At 34.8% G+C, this 12,089-nt stretch overlaps 1 protein-coding gene across 1 annotated transcript in view; it reads right to left on the reverse strand.

Moving 5' to 3' along the window:
* The window catches only part of LOC124360750 (E3 ubiquitin-protein ligase UBR4-like), a 124,107-nt gene that overhangs the window by 83,504 nt on the left and 28,514 nt on the right, over positions 1-12,089 (reverse strand). The window contains 12 exon segments of the mRNA XM_046814624.1: positions 2,017-2,174; positions 2,808-3,021; positions 3,826-3,924; positions 4,989-5,112; positions 5,578-5,722; positions 6,640-6,781; positions 7,202-7,374; positions 9,265-9,471; positions 9,596-9,825; positions 9,916-10,039; positions 10,649-10,869; positions 11,462-11,630. Coding sequence (XP_046670580.1) covers positions 2,017-2,174; positions 2,808-3,021; positions 3,826-3,924; positions 4,989-5,112; positions 5,578-5,722; positions 6,640-6,781; positions 7,202-7,374; positions 9,265-9,471; positions 9,596-9,825; positions 9,916-10,039; positions 10,649-10,869; positions 11,462-11,630 — 2,006 coding nt within the window.

The following is a 12,089-nucleotide window of genomic DNA, read 5'->3' on the forward strand; positions in this document are numbered from 1 at the left end:
ATGGCATGGCAAGTCAATTTTGCTATCTAGCGTTGTTTCTGCTAACGTGCAAACTGAACATCAGAGCTTATTTTGCTGTTGGAGGTAGGAATTGTAAATAACTATCTATTGTACAAAAAGGCACAAAAACAAAGCTTGAAGAAGCTGATAGATGTGATAGTGTGCCCATTTGCCTGTATTACACTTGGAAGTTTGTTTTGAGATTTACCATACTCAGGAGGTTTTTTTTTTGTAGACAACTAAAAAACATGTCATTTTACTATTGTTCAACATTTTGTATTTCTCTACTTTTCACATAATCTTTTGTTCATGTATGATATTTTAATAAAGCATGCTTTATCAATGTAACATTGTTCATTGATTTCATACACACTGGTACTTATAATGTAAAAAGCACAACAATCATTAAAAAATCCCCTAACTGAGCAGTTTTGATTCTTAAATCAACTATTCAAACAAATAAAAAAATTGCTTTACATAACAAAATACGAGGGGTCGTCCATAAAGTAACCGCCGTTTGGGCCTGGCGCGATAAGTAGTGGGGGTAGCGCCGCCATTCTCACATCGGTGTGCGCAGCCGTTCAGTACGCTTCTAGCTGTGCAAGGGAGAGCATCGTGCGATCGCGCGTTCTTTTGGTACAACGTAAAAACATGAGCGCCGTGATAGAAAATCCCGCCACGTGTGAAGTGCGTGGTGTAATAAGATTTCTGTGGTCGAAAAGTTACACAGCAGCTGAAATTCATCGTGAATTATTGAGTGCGGTGTGTGGCCCAAACATTATGAGCGAAAGTGTAGTCGTCAATGCAATGGGGTCATACCGCTTCGCCTAGCAAGCCGAAGAAAGCTCGCCAATCTTTTTCAGCGAGAAAATTGATGGCTACAGTTTTTTGGGATGCTAAGGGCATCTTGCTCGTTGAATTTTATGGAGCGTGGTACGACCATTACAGCTGCAGCTTACTGTGAAACCTTAAAACGGCTACGACGAGCGATTCAAAACAAGCGTCGTGGTCTTCTGACATCTGGTGTGTTGTGTTTGTCCATGACAACGCCCGCCCTCATACAGCTCAAAGAACTACAGAACTTTTGAAAAAGTTCAAATGGGACGTTTTTGACCACCCCCCCCCCCCCTACAGCCCGGATTTGGCTCCCAGTGATTTCCATCTTTTCCCGTACATGAAGCGGTGGCTTGCATCTCAGACGTTTGCGAGTGATGAAGAGCTTCAAAACGCTGTAACATGTTGGCTACGTTCTCAGGCGGCAGATTTTTTTTAAAGACGTAATTTAAAAAACTGTTAAAAGATATGATAAGTGCTTGAATTTGTATGCTGAATATGTAGAAAAGTAGAGAAAAGCTGCAGTTTTTACATTTATATAATACAATTTTTGTATCTCAACTGGTTTATTTTTTATTTCAAAACGGAGGTTACTTTGTGGACGACCCTCGTAAATAAGTGTTCTGTAATTTGGCGCTACGGGAAAATACCTACTAAAGAATTTGGCGTTAACAAAAATTATTTCAATACATTTTTTCAACGTTTCTCCGCGTACCCCAAGGGGTACCTAAAAAACTAATTTACTTAAAAATATTAAGCTATTGTGCGTTCGACAGGGTACATGATAGTCTGAGGTATTTTTTAAAGTGCAGGATCAAATTTAACAAACCACAAAGGCAGGCAAACAATAAAAACGCAATAAGGAAATGCACAGCAACATGTACCCCACCGGACGCACGTCTCGTTTTACGAAAGCCTGATGTGTACCCACTCGTACACACAACGGCAGTTGTGAATAATTGCATGAACCCTGTAGATCACAGATTTCAGAGGTCAAACCTATGACAGCTTCAGATAGAATAACTTTGGTTGTTTCGAAGCTCAAAGCGGAAGGTGGATGGAGTAAGAATTACATCAACTATCTAGATGATGTATTCAACATTTTGATATAAAAAGCCATAAAATCTTTTTATATCATAAGCAAATTTCGTAAGTACGGTTGTTGGTAGTTGTACTACTTACATGATGTGCTCACTGATGAAAGTGACCAGTGAGTGCAGCAGATGTTTGAGTGAAGGGTTGATAGTGAAGGTCTGCTGACTGGAGAGTGTGGAGATGTGAGCGTTGACTACGGCCAACACGTAACTCTCTTCTGGGATTATGTCATTGGCATATGTGTTCTGCAACGTGACCGATCAAGAGTTACCACACTGTTATATACAATTCTTTATAAAAATAAGTAAACTGCATTGTCTCATATGTAAAGAGTACTGGTGACACTAGGGTAGTTGGGAAATGTACAAATACAGTTCACATACTTTAATGGTTTGATGGAAACAAGTAGGACAGCAAACAAGAAAATCCATACACAAATGCCCCTCGCTCAATTCTTTTGAGCTAAGGAGCTAAGCTTTTGAGCTCAACTAGTCAGAGCTAAGGAGTTCACAGCAAGCATAATTTTTGTCATGTCAGGGGATAGCCTGCAAGGAGTCAGAAGGAAATCTTAAATGAGAGCATAGGTCGAGTAGTACACCAAGTTAAAGGTCTTTATTAGTAAAGTACAATGCCACAAATCCAACTCAAAGGGTTCACTCTTTAAAAAATTATGCTGGTTTAAAGTTTGAAATATTTATGATGTAGGTCCTCTTCTAAATGGTTTAATATTCTTGTCTTGGCTCAAGTTGTGAAAGTTAAACTTAGTAAATGAATACTGGACTTATGAAATAGTTTTTAAGGTAGTTAGTGACTTCACATCCAATGGAGGATAATCTACATAAAAGTTTTCACTGATTGTGTTCTAGATAGCTACTCACTGAAGGGAAATCAGTGACAGCATTTGCGTTCCACTTGTCGAGGACTGTGCGGACGCTGGCAGGGAGCAGGATGGTGAGAGCCGCAGACAAACTCTGTGTCTTGACACTGCGTGAGGATGAGACTGCAAGCACGCAGCGGAACGCAATGAAGTCTCCGAGCGAATAGCCACCACTTGCCTCCGAGCTCTCGTTGATCTGGTACATCAGGCTGGTCCTGCAACAATCAACGTTTGTTAAATCCTCAGATATAATGTTGCTTTTTACACCCTTTTTTTTAATGAATCAATTTTTATATCCATAATACAGGAGACTACAAACATAATAAAATCCGTGTTGAAAATGATAAAATGCGTAATTATAAGTTTGATACATAATACAAATTGAAAAATCAGTTAACAAATCTTAAACAGTAAATTTATTGTGGTCAAATAATAAGTGTAATAAACAAAACATTTTTGTTTGCAACAGGAACATATCTTTTTACATAACCAAGTGCCCACAGGTTAAAGATTTTTATGAAGGATATTACTGACACTTCACGTAGTCCATATATAGTGGTCTAGTTAGAACATTTTGTTATTAGTATTTACTATGCAGCAAACATGCTATGTGTTTTTATGTATTTATTTAGGTCAAACTGAAGTTGGTAAAGAAATATTAAGACAAACTAATAAGAAACAAGCAAGTTACAAGCTGAACATTTATGCCTTGTTAGAGAGTAAAAGTTTATTACATCATTTCTGTAGACGATCATCACATCTGGATCGTCTGGTGATGATTTGTTTAAACTGATCATCAATAAATGTTTCACAAATTAATTTGGATAAACAACTCAAAATTTAAGTTACTACATGTACTTAATTTAAGCAGTTGGAGATGGGTTTATAATTAATTTTTCAGTGGCAGTGAATGTAGTTACAGAAGTACTTTGTAATCTTTTGCTACATCATACCTCTCTAACAGATGAATGTAGTCGGAAAAAAATATTAAAATCTGAGGTAAAATATACGAAGATTACCTGCTACACGCCAAAATTACTTCTGTCAGCCGCAGAACATGAGGCAGCAAGTCCTGCGCTAGCTCACTCCGGGGACTCGGCTCTGTGCACTCAAATGTTCTGGAAAAAATATCACAATTTAATCAGTTAAACATGGTTTACGTTAGTAAAACCCTTTACACATCACTTAGTCTTGTTTTGAATCATTCCATTCGTGGTCTTTCAATATTACATTTCTAGAATTTCAATTAATAATTATGTATTTTAAATTAAATGTATATGAACACAAATATGTATTTCTATTATAAATTTAGCTTCTGATTCAGATACAAGATCTAAAAGGATATTTTGAAATTCAGTTGGTCTTTTTTATAGAAAAGCTATAAGAATGATTGAACACACGATTTATAACCAAAATATTTATGTCAGAAAGATCATAAGTGCCAACGGTTCAACCTACATACAGTAATTTACTGACAGAAAAAAACCACTAGGTTCACTAAAGTGCTTTGTTCCATCTTCAATGTATGGAGGTCGAATAGCAAGCAGGGCTGGATAGTTTTAAACTAAAGTGACAGACCTTTAACACTTATTTCCCTTTTTGAAAAATAACACTAGTTCATTAACATTTTGTATTGTTGTTTGGAAATAAAAGATTCAGTTACACAAATCAATGTTATTTAGCAACACTGATCCTGTACTGTATTTGTGTATTGTAAGATTTCATAGCTCCCAAACAATTGTATTTTCATAAAGTCAGGTGGATTGTTAATATTACTTTGTATCTTGTCCACTTTATTTTCACATGTAAATTTAGCACCAATACTTACAGACATAACATTTAGTTTTATTTGCCAACAATTACAATTTAAACATTTCTGAATTGCTAACTTTACTATTACAAGATCCAGGCCTTTTTAATTCCGACTAATAAGTTAACTGTAACAGTTTGGAATTTAAACATGATTCGTGTGATTCGTTTGTGTCTGATGAAATGCTACGTTGCAGAGAAACTTTTTAAGCATCGCGATCTATGCAATTTGTAAATCTCATTAAATAACAGAATGAGAAAAGGAATACTTCACTAATATGATGAACACATTTCAGTAGGTAAACCGCTAACAATAATTCTTAGCAATCACAGTGTAATAGGATACAAGATACCAAAAATGAACGCCACATACTTGTTAAGGTCAGTAGTCTCGGAGGTACCACCAGGTAAGGCCAGGACCTTCACCTTGGCGATGACTGTGTCCATTAGACAAAGGTCCATGATTGTAGGGAGATCTCTTTTGGGAACCAACCATCCTGTGGACACAAATATCCGTATTAAATAAGAGAGAAGAAAAAATTACTTATTTGAACAGGACAAGAACAAAATAGTTCTCTAAACCTACTCAGCTCTCAGTTAGTGAAACTATTTCAAAAGGAATGGTACTACAATGAAAGTTTCATAACTGTTCTTTTTAATTTTTGCAAGTAAATAAAATAATTATTTAGGAAACTGCTTAAAGAACATAATAAATTGGTGAATATGTTCAACAACAGTATGATGTAGTTCTGTGTTACAAATAATCAATTATCTGTATCTACCCCAGTGTTTTTAAAATAGATAATGGAGATTAATTTAGAAAACCCATTACATTCATCACATATTTATAATTCTAATTTTACACTAAATATTTCTTTTAACATGAACTGTGATTTATAATTTTTTTTTTTAATTATTTCAGTTTTTACGTTATAAATGAAAGAAAGTTGATGACAAGTTACCTTCGAGTTGTATATGAGGCATTAAGGACACAATGCTGTTCTTGGCGAGAGTAACGTCGTATCTAATGCTGTTCACCATGTCAGTGACACTCTTGAGCAGAGTCTCTGCGTACTGGGTGTACATGCCTTGTTTCACCAGGGCATCCTTACAGAGTAGAGAAACAGGTGTAGGTGAGACAATGCTGTTATTGGATGTGGTAACTTTAAATCTAATGCTGAAAACCATGTTGGGTAGTATTAAATAAATTCCTACAACTCTTAAATTTTGGCTTCACCATATAACAGACTTCATATGTTGTTAACAGGAGTAACGTTAATCTTGTCACAAGACCAATTCAATACAATCAAGACACATAGAATGGTAATTTTTGTATTAACCGTTATGACAGTACTTGATTTAAATCACTCTAAATTATCGTTTGTTAAAGAAATCTCTTTTCCTCATTACAGCCTAAAGAATTTAACGTTTCGTATGAAAACCGGGAAATAGGTTACAAAACTATTACATATTTAGTTCAGTTTTATTTACTGGACAATCAAGTTGAGCAATTAACGCTTGGAACTGATTTTGGAAAATCAAGAAGAGTTTAGTTTTTTCTATTATGAGTTTATTTTAAAAATTATTTCTCTCTATAGCTTTTTTAATTTTTTCAGTAAAAACGGTGCTAGAAGAAGCTAATCAAGAAAACCAGGGTAGTGTTTCGTATCAAGTACGTGTTGGCACATAATCTGCATCAACTTAATATCCTCTATGAAGGAGCATGTTGTTTACATTTATAATTGTATAGTGTCTTATGTTTCCCTGATTCAACCTTCCCTTCTTTAACCACACTAGGAATAACTGCCACTGTGGGTTCTCAGCATCCGAAATTGAACACTATTAAAGTTGAGTTACTGTACTTATTTTCTCAGTATTTGAGCAAATTTCAAAATAAAAAATAATTACAAATACAAATTTTGTTAGGTAAACAATTATTAAAGGGTACATTATTTACTTTTTTAACGCATTTATTTGCTCAAATAATATTTGGCATTATTTTCCTAGAATCTGGAGAACCTTACCCGCATCCAACTGCTGAAGAACTTGTGGCCGGCTCTGGGTCCCCAAACTAGGGAATGTAGGAGGAGGGGAGTAGCTGGCATCCCTTGCCCCAGTGCCAACTTGTCCAAGTATGGGGTGGAGGGTGGTAGTTGCAGCAAGAGCCTAACAAACAAAAAAAGACAATGAGATTCTAGAACCAACCTTCTATGTTATAACCTCTGAGAAAAAAGAAAATGGGGTCTAAACGAAAACCTTGAGGTTCAACACCTTTCTTTTCATTAGTATTGGCAGTTTTTTGTCAATGGACTGCCTGGTATTCACTTTTCGGTTTTGTGTTCATATTACTGATATTTCAAGTATACACTGTATATTATTATATTTAAAACAAAGTTCTACTATCAACTTTATTGGCTATAAATAACATCAAGAAAACATTATGGTATTACTAAATACTGCAGAAACCCACTGCTAAAGATAGACTGTAGGTAAAATTACGTATTAAAGGATTAAACTATTCATAAAACTCTCCTGTTTTATTAAACATAATGTTATAATCATGCAAACTTCACCCATGCCCCTCACCTCCAACAGATGGTGAAGCAATACTGTGTGGCACAAAGGGCCGTGAAGCTGATCTTGTCTGTGGACTTGATGCTGGGAATAGTCTGGTCAGTCACGTTGAGGATTTCTATCAGCACATCCATCAGCAGTGGATACTTCACCTTTTCTGCTGATCCCAAGATGAAATTGCAAGCCTGTATAACAGTATTACAGTCTGTGTAATGGTTTTCAAGCATTTCTTAGATAAATAAACAACTATAATTGTCTACTGCTGAAAAGAACAAGTTATGATTTACTCAGCATTACACATAAGTAATTAATAAATTACAGACGATATCTGAGAAATGTTAATTCCTAATCATTAAGAATTGCTGATTATTAAACAGCCTGTCATGTATATATATTTACTTTGTACAAACTTCTTATTTTATATTCATATCTTCTTCAAACTTTTCCATTCTGTTAAAACTTACTCAGTCAGTTAAATAAAACACTGCTTTTCTTTGTTTGAAGTCTCTTTTTGATGATGGAAGGATTGTGAAGGAAACAGGATTTTTCCAGACATTTTCCATCATTCCAAAAAATCAGTAACAGTACAATGACCATAAATATACACATTAACCCTTTTAACCCCGACGTCCGTACTATACGGACGTCGTAAAAATGGCGTCAACTCCCGACGTCCGTACAGTGCGGACGTGTCCTTTTTATTACTTTACTGGCCACCTATTTCACCAAATGCTTTGAAATTTCACAGACTTGTGCACAAAGATATTTTGCATCGAAATATATTAGTTTGTAATGGTTTGACTTCGTATTTTGTCAGTCTGTGACTGAGCAATTGCAGTTCGTCTCGACTGACTGCTCACGCTTGTTGCAGACAGCTGTATATCACGTATATCAGCTGTTCTTCACAGTTTTAGGTTAAAGCAGTGTAAAGTACGGCAGTTAAAGTTTAGTTTATTATTTGTTTGATTTCAAAATGAGTAAAAGACATCGTTCAAAGTCTCCCGTAAGTGAAAATACACTAATTAGTAACCTAGTTGCAAATGGTGTGGATGTGATTAGTGACGACGATTTGAGTGATGGATATCTTGAAAATTTACATTTTGTAGTGATGTAAATATTGTTTTTAAAACTTTTTTTAAATTTATATTATGAACAGTTTTAGTTATTTTGTCAGAAATAACTTTGGTTTTATGTTTATTTTAAGTACAGTGAATTTTAAATGTCTTGTTACGTTGCCTTGCCCAAAAATGGCAAAAAAGAAAAATTTACACGGCTTTACAAAAATTGATGTTACTCCACTTGTAAATCAGGTAGGCATATAATTTTTGTTTCCTTTTATTAAGGATTAAGTATGTCATAAAGTAAATGGGTATTTTTTTGTCAAATATTTTTTTATCTATATGGTTTCCATGATCAAACTTGAAATTTTTTCATTTTTATTTATTTTTTATATATTCATATGTATGTAAAAAAAATTACTTTCAAAATAATAATTTTATTTGTATATTTCTGTAAGCTAAATGTATAAAGAAGTAAAACAAAAAAAGAATTACCTAAATATCTTAAAAAATAAATGAGTTATGAATTATTTACAAAACCCTTACATTTTGTCTGAAAATGGCTTGGGATTTCTGGCACATCACTTGATTTAATGGCCGGGGTTAAAAGGGTTAAACATATTTTCTTGATCTTGGGAAGAAGGTAAACTCAAAATTAGCGTCGGAAATATAATTAACTCGAACCAGAAGTACTTATATAGGTGCAAAACCTACAAAATTGCATGTGAAGCCAAGGTAACAACTAGTTACTTATAATTTTGTTAAAGTAAAGTTACTGTCTAGTTCAAAATCTTTTGTACAACTTATAGAGTTTTACCATGTAGAACTACAATTTGCATTTTAATCATACATGACAATGTTATGGTATGATTTATTGTTTTTGTTTTATGACTTCTTGTCATATTATAAGACAATTTAAAAAAATATATTATTGTGCCAATAAATTTCTATTACTCATATATATTACTCATTACAAAACATCTAAGAATTCAATGAATAAACTAAAATTTCACTCACGAGGCCGTCCAGCTTGGGGTGCTCTTGATTATTCAGCTCCGAATTGATGATACTGTAGAAGCGAGGCTTCATTGAGAACTCATCCTGTGGTCCCAGTTTACGATAGTTGTCTTCAATTTCCTTCCAGGGACAGAATATCCTGGCTGGGGCTCTGCCCTGAACCGTGTCTCCTACCATGCTGGTAGCGTTAAACAGGTTCCACTGCACCTGGTAGCAAAAATCATCATCATCATCCGGTATGTGTCAAGTATTCCACCAGGTATGCTACATTTAGATTATGTAAGATACATAAAAAACAGTAAATTAAAAGAACTAAGTGGTTAAGACTTACGTGTTGAAGCAGCACAGGTGGAGCGTCATACAGATGTTTCATCATGTACTCAAAGAGCAGCAGAAGCCGAGAGAGACAGAGCAGTTGGGACTCCCTGAGAAGCCCGCGTACTGAGCTCTCTCCAACACGGATAATCCCGCTTGCGCACGCCAACAGCACGGACTTCTTCTGCATCAAGTTCAGAGAGTGGAAGAGGAACAGCAACAGTTGAGCGTGCTCCACGTTCATGTCTGGTAACGTACATAGAATATCATTAATTCAATTAAATTCACTAATCTGCAAGCTTAACTAACTGGTTCTGGTAATGAACAGAAACAAACCTTCATTGTCAGCATCATAAGTGGTGGGATAGTTGCAGATGTTCTCCACCAGTGTGTGTATAAGTCTATTCCAGATGTTGATCACTGCTGTATCCTTTTCCGCTTGAGGTTTCAGCAGTAAAATCTGTTTAACACAAAGAAAATGTAGTCAAGAAGGTTAACAAACACTTTCTGCGAGGATCTTTGGAAAATAAAGGTGCAATAATTGTTACAAATTTAAAATTGTATTCACTGTCATAGTTAATTTTCTGTTGTTACACAACATATTTTGAATTTGAACTTGCAAGTTTTTCAGCATAACAAAGGTCCCCTAACAAGCGATTCCTTCTAATGTAGACGTTCATGCCACAAAAACAACATTTTTGCAGCTTTTCTCAGTTATTTCCAGTCAACAACAGTACTTTTTTTTACGCCAACACAATGGCTACATTTTGTGTACCCATGATTGCCAAGCCGTTTTACAGGCTTTGACTTTATTCTACATTGTTGAAAAAGATAGTTCCTTTCTTCCGCCCATTTTCTCGCACTACTGCAATTTTATTATAAATATGTTAAACACAATTAATTATAAATTTAGAGCAGCAATAATTTAGAACTGTACAGCAGAACTCAACTGAACTTAAACAAAGAAAAGTTTATTAGGAGAAAGAAAGGGTAAAAACCTAAAGACTGTGTGGGAAGTTTGATGGTAGATTATTTAGGTGTGCACGCCACATCAGAAATGGAGGTATACCTGAGCGAGTACAGCCAGAGTCCGAGGGTAGACCTGCAGAGGCCAGGCGTTGTTGTTGTCCGACTGTGTTGGGCTGACACCCAGATGGTGCAGTAGTGTCAACTGCAGACTCTCCACTAGCAAGCTACGAGCCAGCAAGTTGTGAGTGTAACGAGTCAGTGCCTGAGAGAACTCGCTGTATAACACGCCCAGTGCAGCTCCAAAATATACAGATATCGTGCCTATAACAATTTAATTACGTTATTATAATTGCTCTTATATAATTAATAGACCTATTTACAACTTCTTGAAACTACTATTTTAGTGACATATTGTTACGCTGTGTTTAAATTACTTTGTACTTACAAAACATGTATTCTTATTTTAATATAACAAAAGAAACATTTCTTGAACAAAAGAGTTTTAATTAGATTTTGTTTACCTTAAAGGTTTAATAATTTTTCAAATACGTAGAATATGTTTGAATAGAAGTAATTAATTAATAAAAACGCAAGTGTTTTTCATGACAGAGCGGTCCAATCAATTCATTCTAGTAGTGCTAGAAACGTGTTACAGTAATTCAAATGGGAGGGGATTAAAACTACTTTAATCCTTCTCCACTTAAATTTAATAAACATTTATAATCCATTTAAAAACTATTTGGTCCCTTAAAATTGTGATAAAATTAATTTTAATTTTGTTTTCATGTTTGTGGTGTTTTGGAAATCATCTTTGAAAGCACTTTGAAAAATACGACCTTTTTTAATTTTAAATTGAAAGGAACCTAAGAGGGGATTACCCTACAAATAATACATGCTAAACAGAAGCACATACCGGTCTCTGTACGAGCTGTTTCTCTGTCCAAATCTCGTATGATGGCAGCCAGAATCACCATCTGCTGCTCTGCTAGCCCTGTCTCCACATAGTCCTGGATATAGGCACTCTCAGAGTTCAGCAGGTACTTGTTCATGAACTGGAAGATCTGGGATGCTAACGAAATGTACTGTACAACACAAAACAACTAAATTATACACCAATCTTCTTATAATTATTAATTATTCACAAAATTGTTGCTAAATGCTAATCTCGAGAACGGCTTGACCAATTCTACTATTTCTTTTTGTTAAGTATTCGTTAAAAACCAAGAAAAGTTTATGTGAAGATAAAAATAGGAAAAGTTACGTGGAATATTCCGGAATTTAGAAATAAATATGGTAATATTTATGTTTTATGATCCAAACTTAACTGACACTAAACAGCAACTGGCACTGTCAACTGAAGTTGGGCAAAAAGGCTCAAACATCTGTTCACATTTAAATTTTGTAAAATATTAAGTATATAGTGCTTGATCAGTAGTGTAAAGCTTATAGCAAAACCAAAGCTAATATTTAACTTTTACTACAGACTGTGGTGTTGACGATTTAAAAACATCTAATGCATTGTAAATACTATTTACAACTTC

Source organism: Homalodisca vitripennis, chromosome 4 (genome assembly GCF_021130785.1).
Source record: "Homalodisca vitripennis isolate AUS2020 chromosome 4, UT_GWSS_2.1, whole genome shotgun sequence".
NCBI lineage: Eukaryota > Metazoa > Arthropoda > Insecta > Hemiptera > Cicadellidae > Homalodisca > Homalodisca vitripennis.